Source organism: Mustela lutreola, chromosome 2, assembly GCF_030435805.1.
Source record: "Mustela lutreola isolate mMusLut2 chromosome 2, mMusLut2.pri, whole genome shotgun sequence".
In the NCBI taxonomy this organism is placed as follows: Eukaryota; Metazoa; Chordata; class Mammalia; order Carnivora; family Mustelidae; genus Mustela; species Mustela lutreola.
Genome location: NC_081291.1, coordinates 18,840,293 through 18,859,988, shown reverse-complemented (window position 1 = coordinate 18,859,988; position 19,696 = coordinate 18,840,293). Strand labels below are relative to the sequence as shown.

Here is a 19,696-nt window from a genome sequence, read left to right as displayed (position 1 = left end):
TGGGATCATGACCTGAGCTGAAGGCAGAGGCTTAACCCACTGAGCCACCCAGGCGCCCCTTATTTCCAGTTTCTAACAGCAAACACTTTTTGTTTTACCAGCAGTGGTAACCTTGGGCAAATTACTTCGTATTTTGAATGGCTCAGTGTTGTGCACTGTGACAGCACCTACCTCACGGGGCTGCTGTGAGGAGGACTAGGTGGGTACAGGCTTAGGCACTATTAGTCTTGTGGGGACAGAAACCGACCTAGGCCAAGACCAACAGCTGTCCTCAGTACCCAAAACAGGGCCCAGTACAGGGACAGTGCTCTGATTGCTTTACCTGGATACAACATGGAAAATCCCTCCTCTAGACGTTACTAGAATATGCTACCTTCTCTTGTTCATTTTATTATTATTTTTAAAGATTTTATTTATTTGACAGAGATCACAAGTAGGCAGAGAGGCAGGCAGAGAGAGGGGGAAGCAGGCTCCCCACTGAGCAGAGAGCCCGATGTGGGGCTCGATCCCAGGACCCTGAGATAATGACCTGAGCCGAAGGCAGAGGCTTTAACCCACTGAGCCACCCAGGCGCCCCCTCTTGTTCATTTTAAAGTATTTTTTATTTTTTATTTTTATTTTTTTAAAGATTTTACTTATCTATTTGACAGAGAGAGATCACAAGTAGGCACAGAGGCAGAGAGAGGAGGAAGCAGGCTCCCCACTGAGCAGAGAGCCCGATGTGGGATTTGATCCCAGGACCCTGAGATCATGACCTGAGCCGAAGGCAGCGGCTCAACCCACTGAGCCACCCAGGCGCCCCTTAAGTATATTTTTTAAAGGTTTCATTTATTGGAAAGAGAGAGACCACACACCATGGGGAACAGCAGGCCAAAGGAGAGGGGGAAGCAGGTTCCCCACTAAGCAGAGAGCCCATTGCAGGACGGAATCCCAGGACCCTGGGATCATGACTTGAGTCAAAGGCAGACACTTAACCGACTGAGCCACCCGGGTGCCCTCTCGTTAATTTTTAAGATCCCCAAGGGTATAGTGCCAAGGCCATGGTACCCTGCCCACTGATCTACAATAGTAGGCCTTTAGTCCTGGGATGTTCACTAGTGATGAATTCCATCTGTGTGCCCCATGCTCTGGAGGCTCTGAGAGGCTAGAGCCTGTGGATCTTTTGCACACAATGGTATGCCCAGGTGCCATGCATGGGGCTCAGCACACCGGAAGGCCAGGGATGAGCAGCTGTGGAATTGACAGGCAGTGTCTAGGGCCTCTCTGGCCTTGCTTGTCCCGTGCATACTGAACACTGCTTTGGAGCCTTAACCTCTGAACTATGACTAAAGTTGCTGCCACTCTTGCCAAAAGTGGGGACCCCCTCAATTCAGAACCCAAACTCCACTTCCTGTCCTCAACCCTTGGGATTAAACTCCACACACTTGGGTTTCTGTCCAGAGTCCTAGCTTTGTTAACTCCAGAGTCCCTGTGAAGCTCCCCCACCCCCATACTGTATAACCCTAAGCTTCCACGTCTGCTTTGGAGGGACTCGGGGCCTCTGCAGGAGCTGTGGGGCATTCCCACTGGTACTCGGCCGCAATCTCAGGATCTCCTTGTGGGGAGAATGGTATGGCCTGCAACCCAGGGAGGGAGAGGAAAGTAAAAACGGGCAGGATATTCAACTTCCCTCCGTAGATGCCCTCTCCTCAGAAAGCCAGACACAGCAGGCAGGCAGAACAGAGGCCCCTGGGACCTTCACAGCTCTCTAGAGGAGGGAGCTGATCAGGAGGACGGCCCTCAATTGGTGCACATTGGCCAGAATCCCCTGGGGTGTTGGTTCAGGAGGTTATCTGGATCCTTGGAAGGAAGACTCTACACAATTTTATAATCAGAAACTTTATTTTGAATAAACCACTCAACATTGAGCAGATGACGTTGCCTCAACTTTTTCTTTGAAGAAAACAAAGATATTATGGTAAATTCATGAAAACACTATGCCTTCCTTTATCTTCTATCCTTTGTAGGGCAGAACAATTCTGCCTGACCTTTCCCATCTTCCTGATGATGTTGGCCAAGGACAGCCCCTGGGGGCACAAACGGAAGCTCTCCACAAGTCAGGGGCTGCAGACTATAGTCTGGATACCAGTGCACCATGTGGTAGCTGTGCAGGCCAAGAACTGCCCAGGATGTCCAGGGTGTGACATAAGGCACAGAGCTGCAACGCCTCTGCATGGCGGTGACACAGGAAGGACCCGACGGAGTGGGCAGCACAGACACCCAGCCCCAGGTCCTGTAGCAGGCCCGCTCCTCCTTCAGTGAGCTCCCCGCCATTCAATTCTGGGCTCATGTGCTGCACTCCTAACTTGTTCTCCTACTCCACCCCACAGTCCCTCCCTTGAGGAGGACAGGAAGAGACAAAGCCTGGGTTGGGACTGGAGGGGAGACAAGGAGCCTGCAGCCAGCCGTGTATCCCATGATCCCAAGAATTATAGCTGCCCTCTGTCTTCAAGAGTGATTCAGTTTACAGCTAACATGGTCCCTGGGAAACTGCTGACTGAGGTGAGAATGTCTGAGTATCAAGGGACTTCTCTGGAATATTCACAGACCTCCCAAGCAACTGTTCCAGGAGGTGAAGGAGGCCCTGTCGAGTACAGACAGCTCTGCCCACCTCAGAGTGGGGGCAATGAACCAAGCCACAAAAACTCCAGGTATCACAGATGTAACATTTAGAAGGCTCAAAGAACCAGGTTCAGGACAGGCAGGACACCACACCAACCACCTGTTCCTTTGCACTCAACTGTGCTGAAGCTGGCCGTCTCCCCTGGCCAGCCCTTCCAGCATAGTAGCTGGGACCACAAATCCAGGACCCTCCTGGCCTCAGACTTCCAGACCCCTGAGAAGCCACTCTGGAGGAGGAGAACACACTCCTGATAACATGAAAAGCACTTGTGCAAACAAGGCCCCTGAGTCCGGAAGACCTGTGCCCTTGGGTGAGCCATGCTGAACTCTGACCCTGAAGTGCACCAGAGACAGTGTAGCAGCACAGCGTCAGGTACGCACAGCCGTGTGTGAACCTGGTTAGTTATATCACTGGAACACTGGCACAAAAGAAAGGACCAAGGTAAAATGAACTTATTTTGGGGAATAATTGCTTTTAAAAGTAGATCTCGATCTTTAGGAGACAAGAGGAAACACTGTGCTGAACTCATGTCCCCACCTATACCGTTATGGTCTCTGGCCTCAGTGGCCAGACCCAAAGAAACCTGGAAGAAAGATGAGGCCACACACAACGCCATCGGAGATGATGACACCCTATGACAAGGCCCCTTTCTGTATTATCTCCTCACTGCAGGGTAAGGCAGGTACACCTGACCACAAAGGGTCCCCAAGGACCAGGCAGAAGGCATGATGTGATTCCCTGCGCTCCATGCCTGTTACATAGGCCAACTCAATTCCCCACCGTCTGCCACCCACGCTTTTCCCTTGAGACACCAGTTGTGGCCAAACACAGGAGAATCTGGAAAACAGAGACCACCCTGGGGCCCTCTTGCTGGAGACATTCTGAGGCAGGGTGGGCAGGCAGCATGTTACATTCTAAGTAAAATAGCTAGAGGGTAAAACACTCCAATGCCAATTTATTTTTAAAAAGGGTTCTGTGTAATTCTATGGTTTGTCTTTTTTTTTTTTTGTATAATTATACAACCTTTGAAAATTACATAAGTTGTAATGATCTAATACTATTAATAGTCATTCAGAAAAAACTTTCCCTCCCTCCCAACAACCATCCAGGGGGAATTAAAAGTCCTGAAAAGAGGCCAATTCAACATGGCCTCTACCCTGGTAGAAACAAAAAGCGAAAAGATGAGAAGAAAACAGAAATGGACTGTGTGTGGCCAGTGTCTGTTAGGAGTGGGGCCCGGGCTGTTGCCTGAGGTGGTGAAAGGCAGAGCCTGCAGCATGCAGTTCGGCAGCCGGGAGGCCTCGCAGCCACATCGTCCTCACTCCTGCGCGTCCGTGTCCCAGTCTAGGTGTCATGGAAGTCCTTCAGCAGGGTTCTCCTCCGCTGCTCTGCTATGTGCATCTGGTTCTCTAAGTCCTGCACCAGGGAAGCAAGATGGTGCTTGCACCGCCCAGTCCCGAGTGTACCGAGCAGCCAAAGCCACACCCACCATGTCAGGGGCTTCAAGGGGACAAAGGCACTGCCCTTCCCACCCTTCCCTACAGAGCTTCCGGTCCACATGCTGACAACCCTGTCGCCTGCTAACAAGCCGGTCCTCCCAGACCTGCAACAGAGGCACCAAGAAGGAAGGAGACACTTACCCCTCTGTCATAGCTGTCTGCGCGCTCCACCTTCCATGACAGGTTCTCGATCTCAGCCTCCAGCTGAGCCTGCTGGTATTCAAACTGTATGGGCAGAGCAGGAGGGTCAAAAGGAGAGGGGCTGCAGCCGGGCCAGGGCCTGCAGATGGAGGGGCAGACGCAGCACCTGAGGCTCGTATGAACTACAGACAGCCCTGAGCCGGTCCTCAGAGAGCAGGGCTAGCTCCTATCACCAGAGCCAGAATCCAGTCAAAAGGCTACCTGAAGAGCGCAGCCAGGCGGCAAGGCCACACTCACCCTCCAGCCCGAAAGAGAGGGGAAAAAGTTAAGCCACTGAAGACAGTATTCCCCACATAGGCAACAGATGCTGCAAAAACAAGTCAAAATGGATATTCACAGACATGGTGTTCACAGAGTACTTCCTTTTCCCAGCCCTTCTGGAAATCAAGTCTTAAAAATATTCAAACCATTCGACTTGGTAATTGTACATCCGCTGTACATTTATACACGAAGCGTTCCTCAACATCTTAGAGTAATGAAAACAGCAACAACGAACGCCCGAACTGATGGGACGGCCATGTGATGAAACATTTACGCACAGTTTAAAAATGGTATTTAGTAGCCTGGTAAATAAGGACAGCGGCAATAATAAATGGTCATAACAACAAAATGGCAGGTATATAATTAACAGTAAGTGTAGAAATAATTTTAAAAGGCTGAAAAACGCTAACAGTGGCCATGTCTTTTTGGTGGGATTACGGATGATGCAAATGTTTTTCTGTTTTCCAACATTTAAATAATACATGCGAACTACTTCATCATCAGGGGACATGACCCATATCTAAGACAGAGAATTAAACAAAGATGTAAAAAAGCCCACTATAAATTAGGAACGTGCGAGCTGGGCGTCCTCCTAAAGCATGGGTGCCAGCCTCCCACGTGGCCACAGAGTGTCCTGTAACTACGGCCATTCAGGAGCTTTGGTGTATCTGCCTTGATATTACACAAAATGCCAGGGCCTGAAGTCTATTTTAGAGAAGTCTAGAGGAGAACTGAATTTTTTTTTTGAGAGAGAAAGAGAGTGAGCGAGCACATATGCACACAGGGGTGAAAGAGTGAATCTTAAGCAGGTGCCATGCTGAGCGTGGAGTGGGGCTCAACCTCACCGCCCTGAGATCATAACCTGAGCCAAAACTAAGAGTTACTCAGGCGCCCTAGGAGAGCTACCTTTTAAAACGGACAGTTTTGCCCTCCCAACAACCCAGGTCTGGTCCCCACTCTCCTGGAAAGTACGGGTAGACAAGGGTATCTCTGAAGCTCAAGGGCAGAGCACAGGACTGCTTGGCCTTACCAGCTTCTTCCTGGGTCCAGATTCCATGTAGTAGGCATATGGGTAAGTGTACTGCAGGGTGTACCGGCACTGGAACAGAAGAGAGAAGGCGCGTGCACGTGTGACCCAACCCGCACGCGTCCCTGGTGGCTTTCATGATTCTTACCCTACCACGCAAGTGAGCCTGGCTCTACAGGTACAGGCTTGAAAGAAATGACGCCAAACCAATCAAGGATGAACTGGGGGACAACATGGGAAAAGCTGAAACAGAAATGGTCACAGAACACACGGTTCCTTTTTCCAACTGTGATTTATCACCAGCAGTTGCCTCAATGGCTCTTCCCTCGAGTCGGACATCAGAGTCCACACATCTATCTCAACACTTGTCCAAAGATAATCTCTTAGTTTCTTCGGAGTGACCGTGGATAGGACAAAAGAAGAAGGGCTCTAGTTTCCCCTGCACTTCCCTCCCTGTGGCTGAGGTAGCGGAACTCTTCTTGGAAATCCCCTGGCAGCCAGCAGCAGGCTGGGTCCTCAGTGGGCACAGCCCAGGGAACTGTGGGCCCAGAAGCAGAAGCATACAAAGTGATACGAAGTGCTGGGCTCCCCTGCCCCCAAAACTGTCTCCCACCCTCCCATCCTCAGATGTCTGGGCCTGACAGGGCCAGGGATCAGAAGAGGGAGGGGGTACAGACCTTGGCCAAGAGCTTGGCAGCATTCTGTAGGTACTGCCAGTCGATCCACGTCCCCAGATTATTCATGACTCTCTCCTGAATCTTCTCATGAATCCGCTGATAGGTCTGTGCCTCCAGCTGCAAGCTCTTGTTGTGGTTTTCCCACTACAGGGCACAGAGAAAGGTGCGCAAGTCCAGATGGAAGTTCAGAACAGACACCTTGGTTGGCACAGCATGGCCAAAGCTTCATCTAACTTATGGGGAAACGTGTGTCCTTGAGAGGGCAGGAGGAGGACTTTTTCTTCTTCTTTTCAACAATTTATTTATTTGGGAGAGAGGGTAGAGGGCATGCCCGCAGGGCAGGGTGGAGGGGCAGAGGGAGATGGAGAGAAGCAGACACCCTGCTAGGTGCAGAGCCCAATGTCAGCTGATCCCAGGACCCTGAGATCATAATCTGAGCCGAAATCACTAGTCGGCTGCGACCACGCCGCTCAGGTGCTCCAGGAAGGGGACTTCCTCAGACCATATACTGACCCTGTCCTAAGCAGCGCCTACCATTCAGATCACTCTACCATCTAGGGCAACAGGTCTTCAGCCCTGAGGACGAAACAAAGCTGGGTACCCACTGGTCTACTCTGCTTAGAAAGCAAATGCGCCGTACTCTGTGGGCTTCCGAAGGGTCTTCCTAGGAGGAACTGTCCTCTAAATCTGCTTAAGATGGTACCAGATGTAAAAGACTACCTGATGCTCCCCTCATTGTCCTTCAACCCATGATTCAAAGAGCGCTATTGGTCATGGCTGCCCTGTGGAGCCCATAAGCTACATTTATGGAAGCATCACTCAGGCCCACTACAGGAGCTCCTCTCCCTGACTTCTGTGTGCACGTACTGCACACCAGTTCCTGGGAGTTCTCCCTCAGCACGCCAGTGGGAAAAAGCCCACTCATGAGGGGCAGTTTCCAGAGAAGACGCCTACCCTCTCAAAGTAGAACAAGTACTTCTTGAGGGCCTCCCTGGCCTGTGCCTGCTGGCTCTGGTTGACAATGTCGGGGTTCTCCTTGTACCGACTGCACTCATAATACTCGCTGCCATGGGTCTTCCAATCTCCTAGACACATCCAGCAGAAGTCTGCAAAGAATAGAAAATGAGGTATTTACACCCACAAGGTAAGCCGACATTCCTCCAACAGCAAAGCGGTGGGACAGATCCTGTGAAAGGGTAGAGGTGTGGGGGTTGTTACCTACCCACAGCTTCCTATGGGTGCCTGTTTCCAGGAGGAATGTGCACCTCTCCTCTTTGACACATAACACTGTCCCTATAGCCCTTCCTTGCCACTAGGTACAACAGCCAGCAGATACTCGCTGTTCCATAAGCACATGAGCTTTGTACCTTCTTAACCCAACACGGGAGGGTGCTAACTGTGCAAGACCACTGGTGTGCTGTGTCAGGGCCACTGAGAGACGCAGAAACTTGTCCAGTGAGGCCCATCCGGCCATCCGGAACACAGGTTTGCCCTGACTACCGCCCACCCTCACAACGCCTGTCCTAAGACGATTTTGTACAAAAATTAGGAATAAAGGCTTTCACCTATTTTGTCATTTCTTAAAAAAAGAACACTTCTATAAAACCAACAGCTACCCAATAGTTCCTACTCAGAATTATGAGTCTGCTTCTACACTGAGGAAACCAAAAAGTAAAAATAAAGATCGACCAAAAATAAAAAAAATCATTAAAAAAAAACAAAAAAACCAAAAGCTCACCAAATATTAGAATAAAAAATAAATAAAATAAATCCACCAAACATCCAACATTTACTGCGGTCTAATGGCAGGTGGCCAACCACAGTTCCGCTGATGGCCAGATCTCTAGCCTGTCTGATGTATATCCTATCTCTGACAAAGACTCCGACAGGGTAAACCCTGTTTTCCAGGATTCAAGATGGTTCAAGATGGTTCACTGACTTCTCCAAAGGACCTCTTATATAAAATCTGGGGAGGCTAAAGCCAAACTCAGAGACCCAGAGTTCGTTCTCTTCTCCTGGGAACCTTCACCAAACAGCAGCAATACTGCAATCCCCTTAATCTTGCTGCTTGCTCCTGTCTTAAACACTACTGCAATGCTCAGGGTTACCTGTAGAGGTGGTCAAACTATACAGGAATGCAAGGGGTGGCGGCTAACTCTGGGTGGTGAGGGATGGGAAGACTGTGGGGAGGGATACTCAGGGGACTTCCTGGGTACTAGGAGTATGATGGGTAGGTACCGGGGTGTTCACTTGCCATTTCTCTTTAAACCATATGCATGTCTTATGCACTGTCCTAAGTGGATGATACACGCCCCTCTCACTCAAACACAGAGTGGGATACCACTGAGGAAATATGCCACTACCCACAGCCTGACTTCATGCTATACTTCACTGTCACTGTTCCCTTCTAATTCCTTGTCATGTCCATTCTGATTATGGTGGGCTCTTGGGAAAACAGAGGAATACCATTAGATGAATCCTTACAAAGAGAAACCCTCAGGGCCTTCTGTTCAGCACTGAAGCTGTGATGAAGGAGACCTGTTTGTACATACTTTCTACTTGAACAAATTTCTTTACTGCATCTGACAGGAAGGAAAGCAAAGCCAACAGGTTCCATGTAATAAGCTACTCCTGATAAAGGCGATCTGAAAAGCTGTATCAAAAGCCCTTGTGGAAACTTTGTAAAACCTCAAAGGAAGACTCTTCTGTGACTCCCGCCAATAAAACAGCCTGTTCTGAAAGGTTATCTGTAAGGTAGCACAGATAAGCCCCCATTACTTACCTGCCTTGGCAAAAATAAAAAGAGCACACTAAATCTTCTCGGATGACTGAGGATCATGAAGGTCTAAGAGTCATGCCAACTGTGACTTCTATCTGTGTCAGCAAGATGGCAGTGAGATTGTAAGAGCACCAGAAGAGATAGATAAAAGACTAAGAGCTGCTTTGGGATGGGTACTGTAAGTGACTGCGGCCGCCCTTTGTCACTTCACTACAAAAGCACTCACTAAACAAGCCGTGGAGGCCCAGCACAAGAAACGCAGACTGTGCCCCTGGGCCTCGTGCACCACACCTGGAACTCACCGTGTTTACACTTGGAGCATTGCTGTCAGAGGGAAACAGAAGAGAACATGTTAAGGGAACGCTGACCAAAGGCTCCACGGCACATATGCAAAGGGTACGGGCTTCTGCTCACCATGTGGTTGCAGCCTCCGTTCTTCTCAATGCAGATGTTGCACTTGGGACACTGAGGAGACAGAAGGGCGCCGTTAGGCTCACACACCACCAGGCTGGTTCTAAGACAAATTACACAAAGCTCCTGGCACCCGTGCCCAGTAGCTCATCGTGCGAGCCCTTCTGGGGAGGAGCATCTCACTTAAATGTGGCGGGTCGCTGAGGCTGGAACAGCAATTCAAGGAAATGAGGTCAGCACGTTTGGCTCTGAAACACTCCAAGCACCGGCTGAGCCCCACTAAGTCTTCCACCATCTGTCTCTGCCACGAGGCTGCTCAGATTAAGCACAGCTGAGTCAGCACAAAGCTGCCTGCTTGGGAAGAATGCCAAAGCAACACAAGCACTGCCCCCTGGACCAAGTCCTGTCAGCTTGCCTGGACGCCTACTCCTGCAAGAGGCCATGGGAGCAGCCACTAGCACTCACTTGCTCTCACTGAGAGATGCCCAACCTAGACAGCAATGCAGAGACCAGTGTGATGCTCTGCTCTCCCACGGCCACGAAGCAGACTGTTTAATGAGGTCATGGTCACAGCTGTGCTGTGAGTGCAGCAACTCAGCACATGACCAGCTCAGGGTAGGTGCTGAGTCACCCAGGGCTTGAGGGGCTGACGGCCATGTTTTCCCATGGGAAATTTCAGAGTGAGAACAGGGTATGCCTGGGCTTGCAGCAGAGCCTTGCTCTTTACTATATGTTGTGATCAACCACCTCTCTTCTAGGGCTGTTAAAGGCCAGAGGCACTCAAGAAACCCAGGTTTTTCTAATTAGTCACCCCATGGGTCAAACTTTTCCAGGTAGTTCAGCATTTTATTAAAAGAAATGCACCCAACACATACTATGATAGTCCACTGCAAACTCTGCCAAGTCTGGGCAAAGGTCTGCAGCCTCCAGCAAGGGCCCCGGGGCCCTGTTCTGCTCTCAAATGTCCAGCCTCCTGGGCGAGGCCCTAGGCAGCATTAAGGAGGGCAGGTCCATGACAGGTAAGATACAGTCCTTACGTCTTTAGTGTGAGCACTAATGTAGTTGGCTGTTTCAGAGTCGTCTGCACACTTCGTGAGCCATTTCCGGATTGTGGCGCAGTCTGTGGGGGCGTGATACATCTGACGACACTTGAAACTTAAAACCAGAAAAGAAAAACATTCAAATAATTGTTAGGTCAGGGTCCCATGTTTTCCATTTTCCTTCTATCCAAGTCAACAGATCCTGAGTTAGAGTTTCTCAAAGAAATCTCGTCATTTTTCAAGGCCTTTGAGATCCTTACTTACCTAGAACTATACTGAAATACTGTATGAATTTCTCTTCAATCTAAGCACTTCTAAGTCACACTCCTAATAAACCTCAATAAAATGCTTCTGTCTTGGTGCACCTGGGTGGCTCAGTGGGTTAAGCCACTGCCTTTGGCTCAGGTCATGATCTCAGGGTCCTGGGATCGAGTCCCACATGGGGCTCTCTGCTCGGCAGGGAGCCTGCTTCCCTCTCTCTCTCTCTCTGCCTGCCTCTCCATCTACTTGTGATTTCTCTCTGTCAAATAAATAAATAAATAAAATCTTAAAAAAAAAAAAAATGCTTCTGTCTTAAATATCCTGTGCGGTGTCAATTCTCCCTTAAAGGATGTGAAATTTAGAGTTCAGCTTCTCAAAGGGCATGGTGGGGTTCTTTGAGATGGATAGCTAAGTTGGGATCCAAGGCAGAACCAAGATCAACTTTTTTGGGAGCCCTGACTCAGCTCCCAGTCAGATGTGCACAAGATATACACACGACAGAACCCGTTCAGTCGGCAGGGCCACGATACACCTGACAATGCCTGAAACTTAAAATCAGAAAAGAAAGCACTCCAACACTTGCCTGGCTAGGTTTCCATGTTTTTAATTTCCCTTTTGTCCAAGCTAACACAATGTCTGGACAGTAAATGCATGAAGGCAAACCGTCTAACCCATGCCCCAGGGAAAGAAGTTTATAATGTGGGACACGGGCGTGTCTTTGGCTCAGGTCATAATCTCAGGGTCCTGGGAAGCTCTCTGTTCAGTGGGAAGCCTGCTCCTCCCTCTCCCTCCACATGTGCTGTCTCTGTCGAATAAATAAAATCTTTAAAAAATAATAATAAAGTGCGGTACAAAGTATAGAGAGCAACTACATTAGTGGTTTGTGTTTTGTTTTAAGGTAAGCTCCATGCCTAGCATGGATCCCAACATGGGGCTTGAACTCACGACCCTGACGTCAAGACAACAGATGAAATCAAAAGTTAGACACTTAACTGACTGACCCACCAAGGAATGCTTACGTTAGTGGTTCTTAATCTTTGGTGAGCCCCAGAGTCCCTCAACAATGTTTTGAAAGGCAAGAACACATGCACACACACTAATTTTCCACATAGTTTCTCTGAAGCCCCACCATGAATCATCTTAGGGAGGCATGATTAGAGAGAGACATAGAAGTGGACCTAAGTTATGGCTCTGCCATTGCCCTGCTTCTACATTTCCACCCTATAACATAAGGGCAATAGTACCAATTGTACACAGTTGTGACAACGTATGTAAAGTGATCAGAATAATGTCTTTCCCAAGGGAAGTCTTCAGTACACTTTAGCTATACCTCCACCTACTGAATGGATAAACCCCAGACATAAACTACCTTTATGAATTATAGTGTTATAAAATCAGCCTACAAAGGCCAAGATGGAGAAAGATTCAAACACTGAAGGTTGTAGCTTTCAAACACAGTAACACACGATTATCTGTGCAGGCAAATACAAACCCACACAGACACATCTCGGTGCCATGAGTCTCATAATAAAAACCATAGCACATTTTCTGAGAATCTATGCCACTCTTGTTTCTGGACTGAGCATGATGAAACATCCTGTGGAACGTGAGATGCTGGGTATATACCTGGCCCACTTGGAGCAGAGCTGCCGGGTTAGGCTCACAGACCCTGTCTTTCTCAGACCCACCCTCACCCACAGCAATGGCAGTTGTGCTTCGGAGGACAAGGCAGAAGCCCAGGGATGCTCAGTGCCCGCACTCACTCTTACCAGAACACCTCGTTGCACCGATTGCACTGTACTCGGCGAGCTCTAGGCTCCTGTACCCGAATAACCATGGGGCAGTCTGCACCAGGGCACAGCTGGAGCTGGTAATGACTCTGTGAACACACCAAGGAGAAACAATGAGGACATCCCCTAGTCACTGCTTCCACATCAGACTTCCCTGAGAGCGCAAACACCTTCTGTCCTTCCAGCCGATGACTTCTATCAAGGGGCTATAGGAATTCAGGAAGCATGTCACAAAGAACAGCATTAGGCAGGCAGATATTGAAGACATAAGAATATTTAGCTAAAACTAGGCAGCAACTCACTAGAATGATCTAAAGCTAGATTATCATATAAAACTGTGTCTGTGAGATGAAAGTGCACAGGCACCAAGGTCTGGAAAGGAACATAGCCTAGGGAGCTGTGCATCTGAAAGTATTATTCCTAAGTGACATAAGATGGAGAAAGACAACCACGGTATGATTTCACTTCTATGCAGAATCTAAAAAAAAAAAAAAATTAACAAAACTCAAAGATACAGAGAACAGAAGAGGAAGGGGGAATAGGGTGTGTGAAATGGGTGAAGGGGTTCAATTATATGGTTAGAGGGAACTAGATTTACTTTGGTGATCACTTTGTAGCATATACAAATACTGAGTTATTATGTTGTATCCCTGAAACCAATATAATGTTACACACCAATTTTGCCTAAAAACAAAAACAAAAGCTCTGAGAGGCTCAATGACTCTCATGCATGTACCAAAGGCGGCAAATAGCAAAGGGCACAAGGCATTGTTTATCCCAAGCCCATGCACGAGAAGACCCTGCCTGTCAGTCAATCTTGTCAGCTCAGGCACAAGCAGCAAAATGATGAAAACTATGCTGCACTGAGGCTGCAAGCCCGAGCCGAGCCCGAGCCCAGAGGAGGGAAGGAAATCCCAAACTGACCATGCTGGAATCCCGAATAAGTTTTCAAAGTGCACAAGAAGCAATACCCCCTTCAGGGGGCCTGGGTGGCTCAGTGGGTTAAAGCCTCTGCCTTCAGCTTGGGTCGTGATCCCAGAGTCCTGGGATCGAGCCCCACATCGGACTCTCTGCTCAGCGGGGAGCCTGCTTCCCACCCCACCCCCGCCTGCCTGTCTGCCTACTTGTGATCTCTGTCAAATAAATAGATAAATAAATCTTAAAAAAAAAAAAACAATATCCCTTCCCTGTGCTTTATCATCACCCAGTGAACCAAATGCAACAGCAGCTCCTGAGACAGCCCTGACTCATGTTCATCCCCTGACATACAACAGTTTGTTTAAGCAACTGTGTGGAAGGGGAGGAGGCCTGACTGACCATTCTACCAGAGAAAACCAAGACTTGGGGTCAAATTAAGGGTGGAAGGCTACACAGCGAGGACTAACAGACCTGGGATTCACATCACTGTCAGCCTGACTCCAGGCCCTGTGCTGCTCACTACCACTCTAGTGGTTTCTCCATTTTGTAAAAACCACGGAGCTCTTTCTTCACATTGGAGCACCGAATGGCCGCCTCATCTACAAAGTGACTGTGGTGAGCATGAGATGCAAGGTAGGCCCAGGAAGACAGATGTGCAAAGATAGGGGCTGGTCATACCTCCACGTAGTCCCTAAAGAGGTAGCGCCTGTATTTGTCTCTCAATTCTTCATTGGGCAGCAATGGAAACACAAAGTCCTCTGGTGTTCGGAGTGGACAGTCCTGAGCCATGCAAGAGACTCCTGTTGAACAAAACAACATGACGGATAACTGCACTGCAGAAGACACGATGGTAATGTATTTCCCTTCACCCAACAAATTCAGATTCTATATAGGAAATCCTTGAAGCCACAGAATTTATTTTAAAAAGAGAGAGAGGGGGGCGCCTGGGTGGCTCAGTGGGTTAAGCCTCTGCCTTTGGCTTAGGTCATGGTCTCAGGGTCCTGGGATTGGGCCCCGCATCGGGCCCTCTGCTCAGCAGGGAGCCTACTTCCCCTCTCTTTCTGCCTGCCTCTCTGCCTACTTGCGACCTGTCAAATAAATAAATAAAAAAATAATCTTTAAAAAAAGAGAGAGAGAGACAAATTAATGTATTTGCAGTGACACAACTAAAATTTATCTCAAATTCCATATATACCACAAACAGCACCACTAAAAAAGCAGTATCATCTAAAAAAATCCTTTATGGTTCTTGGGGTATGTCTGGCTCAGCTGGTAGAGTAGGCGACTCCTGATGTTGGGGATGTGAGTTCAAGACCCCCATGGCATGCAGAGGTTAATCTTTAAAAATCCTATATGGCTCTTGACTAACAATTTTGTTTTGTGATATTTAATATTACGTGCAAGTGACCACCACCCAACACAATGAGATTCTGCAGATACCGTTAGGGGGATGCTAATTGAGTTCTGATGCCATCAAAGTCATAGTACAAAAAACCACTCCCATAACCAGTCGCCAAACCTGATTTGTGTTATGCTACCTAAATAGCAGGATTCTCTGAGGGTTTCTGAGTTATGGCTCCCACTTGGGGCATCAAGATGTGGTAGGCAGCTTAAAGGAGAGTTCTCCCAAAAGTTCACCTTGCACTCACACCAACATTCACACATACGCCCAAATAATAGCCTTAATCCTCTCAATCCTCAGGACTAGGGAAAATCGTGCCACTGTGCAGCCTGATGTTTTTAGAAACTAATGGTTCTGACAGTAAAAACCCTTATCAGGCTCAGAAGAAAACATGCAGCTGACCTGAGTACCTGCAAGGGCAAAGCGGAAGATAAATACTTCATGGCAGCCTTTTACAAATTCTGCCGCAGACTCACCCACACCCACGCCGTCCTTGACAAGTACTGAGCAGTGCTGCTCCCAGCAGCTACGGCAAAACTGGTGCTGACAGGCCAGAGAAAGTAGGTTTTCCTTGCGCACAAACTGCATACACACTGCGCAGTGGTGAGGGGGGTGGGCCGTGGGAACCTGGGGAGAAACAGAGTCAACTGAGTGAAGAGGAGCCTTCAGATCCTAGGAGACCACAGGGGCGCCTGACGCAGCTAGGTGCATGGGAGGCGAGCCTGACCCTGCAACACGTGTCAGAACTCAACTGCAGTGTGTGGGCTCTGTGTGTCCCAAAAGTTCTGAACAGAAAGCACCAGTCAGGAAGGCTTCCTGAAGGAGGTGGCACATGAGCTGGGCTTGTATAATCACTAGGATTGAGAGAGGCAGAGGAAGGCTGAAAGGAGAACTTACAGTAGTTTATAATGTCAGGCTGAAAAACTCTGGATTTCCAAATTGCCAAGGTCTTTAAAGGTCATTCAATCCAACTTCTGCTTTCAGAGGCCACTGGGTTTCTTTTACAAACCGCACCATTAGGTGCACAAAGCTCCCACTACAGAGGTTCTCAGAGACTGAGCTGAGCATGTGAAGCTTCTAGCAAACCCAAACAGCAGGTTTACTTATCAAAGACAGTGCTTTTCCCACACAGATATGCCTGAAACACAAAGCTTCATGGTTTTTACTAACTCACAACTCATCCTTAACACACTGCAAGATATCACATACAATTAACCTAGAGGGATGAGGAAGGCTCCTACTAGGGAAGAAACCTTACAGGATGTGGGCAAATAACTGCAAAGCTTGAACTCCAGAATCCATGCCGTGCTACATGAACCAGCAAAGACAATGCGGGACCCCTGGCCCAAGCCACAAACTGATGGAGAAGTCCACTATAGGTTTACATTAGGTTCTGGTTAGTTCACTGGGAATACAAAATGCAACTGGAGGAAAAAGGCTGTATTCTCATGTTTATCCAAAATGCTTCTGGAAATTTTCTCCTAAGAGCTACAGAAGTTGTGTGCTAATTTGAACCCTGATTCTCCCTCCTAAAGAGCGCTTTCGACATGGCCTTCACTCACGTGACAAGTGTTTGTCAAACTCCTAAATACAAAGGACATTGCTATGCATTGTAAGATACGGTTCCTAACCATAAAGCACACAGTCTGGGAGGGGAGCTGAGAAAGATGAGTGAATTGCCACATCATGCAGGTAAAGATTTCAAGACATGACTAAGAGGTGTTCGGAGAGAAGAGATCACAGGCTTTGTGAGAGGTGGGTCTTTAAAGAGGAGTTCCATTCCCACAGCAAAGATGGGGACAGGATAGGCCAGCAGGACTGGAGTACAGGCTGTGTGTAAGTGTCAAGAGGAAGGTGAGGCTGGAGAAGGCCCCAGGACTGGCAATGATTTATTCTTCATCCATGAGGAAACTCTTTAAAATGGAAACGGAAGATTTAGGCCCATACTGGAACAAAAATCTCAAGCATGTTGTACTATAAACAAAGCAAGATGGTTCTCACTAACACCATAAGCCACAGCAAGAGCCATGTGTGTCAGGAGAAGCCTTGCTCAAGTGGGAGACACTCACATGTTTTGAGGGACTAGGCTGAACTCGAGCCTCGACGAGCAGCTGAGCAGAGTTAGACTTGTATCTACAAAACAAAAAAGCAGAAATAAAGGGATTCAGATACAGACCAACATTTTAACCTCTGAATAAAACCAGATGAGACCAACAAGTGCTGTGGTTACACTTAAGTGCCTTTGTCTCTACTTACCTTCTGACAGTATCAAGCTTCCTTTTACCTTAAATACTTTTTTCTCTCTCAGCTTTTTATTTTATTTTATATATTTTTAGAAAGACCTTATTTATTCATTTGACAGAAAGAGAGAGAGAGAGCAAGCACATAAGTAAAGGGAGCAGCAAGGGGAGAGGGAGAAGCAGGCTCAATCCAAGTACTCTGGGATCATGACCAGAGTTGAAGGCAGACACTTAAAAAATTAAGCTACCCAGGAGCCCCATCTTTTTCAATTTTTTTAGCCCTCAACTGGTATGAGAGTAATAACCCTGATTCAAAGACACCAAACTGTAGGAAAAATACTTACGAAGTCTGAAGTCTGTTTTCAACTCCTTTCCGGAAATATTGCTATCTTCAGAATAGGGAAGACTATCTTAAGACAAAGAAAATGCAGGGGCACCTGGCTGGCTCAGTTGGTGGAGCATATGACTGTTGATCTGGGGGTTGTGGGTCCAAGCCCCATGTTGGGTGTACAGATTACTCAAATAAAAACTTTAAAAAATGCAAAGCATAAAGAAAAACTCTGACAAATTATATTACATTTAAGAAGTTCAGTTCATCAGAACCCACCATAAAGTGAAAAGCCAGGCTATAAATGGAAGATAATTCAATACATATATAATTGGCAAAAGACCAATATTCAGAATAAATAAAAAGAAAACTTCCTCCAAGTCCATTTGAAAAGACAAAATAACAATAAAAATGGGCCAAGACAGAACAAGCATTTCGCAGAAAAGAAATCACGAATGCCCCTTAACATGAAACATACTAATCTAGGACACAATTATATGTCATTTATATCCACCAGACTGCAAAACTTCAACTCTGTCAGTATCAGGAACACTCATATACCACTGGTGGGCATGTAACACAGTACAATCACTTCGGAACATTTTGCCAGTTAGTAAAGCTAAGGAACAGATATCTTCACTTTCTATACTCAACAGTAGGAAAACTTATGACACTAGGAGTCACGCACAAGTTTTCAGAGCTGCATTACTTGTAATAGCAAAAAACTAGAAGTCACAATTTTTTCTTTTTTTTAAGATTTTATTTATTTCTCAGAGAGAGAGAGACATACACACAAGCAGGGAGAGCAGCAGGCAGAGGGAGAAGGAGACTCCTGGCTGAGCAGGAAGTCCAATGCGGGACTCAATCTCAGGACCCCGAGATCATGACCTGATCTGAAGGCAGACACTTGACCAACTAAGCCACCCAGGCATCCCTCACAAATGGTTTTTGACAGGAATATGGACAGGATGTCATAAAATGCAGCCTTGTTTTAAAAACTGAAGAACACATACAGTATGATTCCATGTCTATAAAGTTCTAAAAACATACAAAACTAGGGGTGCTGGGGTGGCTCAGCCAATTAAGCATCCAACTCTTTTTTTTTTTTTTTTTCTAAAGATTTTATTTATTTATTTGACAGAGAGAAATCACAAGTAGTCGGAGAGGCAGGCAGAGAGAGAGAGACGGAAGCAGGCTCCCCGCTGAGCAGAGAGCCCGATGCGGGACTCGATCCCAGGACCCTGAGATCATGACCCGAGCCGAAGGCAGCGGCTTAACCCACTGAGCCACCCAGGCGCCCAGCATCCAACTCTTGATCCCAGTTCAGGTCTTGATCTCAATGGTCCTGAGTTCAAGTCCAGTGCTAGGCTCCATGGAGCCTACTTAAAAAAACAAAAACACAAAACCACACGCAACTAAAGGTTATATAATTTAAGAATAACTGAGAAGGGATGCCTAGGTGGCTCATTTGTTTAAGTGTCTGCCTTTGGCTCAGATCATGATCCCAGGGTCCTAGGATTGAGCCCTGCATCAGGCTCCCTGCTAAGCAGGGAGCCTGCTTCTCTCTCTCCCTCTATTGCTCCTCTTGCTTGTTCTCTCTCTCTCTCTCCCCACCCCCTGTCAAATAAATAAATAAAATCTTAAAAAAAAAAAAAAAAAAAAGAATAAACAAGAAAATGATCAATACCCAATTCAAGATACTGGTTGCTTTGGAGAGGAAGGAAGGGGGTGTGGCCAGGCGGACACTGCCATCAGAGGCTTCTAAGTAAAGATCAGAGGGTTTCTTATTTTGGGTGGACACTTAAGTATTTTTACCTTATCATTCCTTAACCTACACACATCACACATGTGTGTACAAATACATATATTTTTGAAAAAGAAACAATAAAAACTTAATTCCTTTCTGGAATGAGGTATGGCATACATACATTTAAAAATAAAACCAGGGGACGCCTGGGTGGCTCAGTTGGTTAAGCAGCTGCCTTCGGCTCAGGTCATGATCCCAGGGTCCTGGGATCGAGTCCCACATCGGGCTCCTTGCTCCGCAGGGAGCCTGCTTCTCCCTCTGCCTCTGCCTGCCTCTTTGTCTGCCTGTGCTCGCTTGCTCTCTCTCCCTCTGTCTCTGACAAATGAATAAATAAAATCTTAAAAAAAAAAAAATAAAAATAAATAAAAATAAAACCAGGAGTGCCTGGTGACT

The 19,696-nt window shown here is 47.4% G+C and overlaps 1 protein-coding gene across 3 annotated transcripts in view; it reads right to left on the bottom strand.

The window, feature by feature from the left end:
• Positions 1–1,862: 1,862 nt before the first annotated feature.
• Positions 1,863–19,696, bottom strand: part of ARIH2 (ariadne RBR E3 ubiquitin protein ligase 2) — a 57,935-nt gene continuing 40,101 nt past the window's right edge. For all 3 annotated transcript variants that reach the window (XM_059160850.1, XM_059160852.1, XM_059160851.1), the window contains 12 exons: positions 16,998–17,061; positions 15,405–15,555; positions 14,205–14,326; positions 12,588–12,697; positions 10,555–10,672; positions 9,521–9,571; positions 9,409–9,430; positions 7,282–7,433; positions 6,328–6,471; positions 5,654–5,722; positions 4,303–4,386; positions 1,863–4,078 (listed from right to left, as the gene is read on the bottom strand). In XM_059160850.1, coding sequence (XP_059016833.1) covers positions 4,007–4,078; positions 4,303–4,386; positions 5,654–5,722; positions 6,328–6,471; positions 7,282–7,433; positions 9,409–9,430; positions 9,521–9,571; positions 10,555–10,672; positions 12,588–12,697; positions 14,205–14,326; positions 15,405–15,555; positions 16,998–17,061 — 1,159 coding nt within the window. In that variant the 3' untranslated portion in view covers positions 1,863–4,006. The remainder of the gene's footprint in view (positions 4,079–4,302; positions 4,387–5,653; positions 5,723–6,327; positions 6,472–7,281; positions 7,434–9,408; positions 9,431–9,520; positions 9,572–10,554; positions 10,673–12,587; positions 12,698–14,204; positions 14,327–15,404; positions 15,556–16,997; positions 17,062–19,696) is intronic.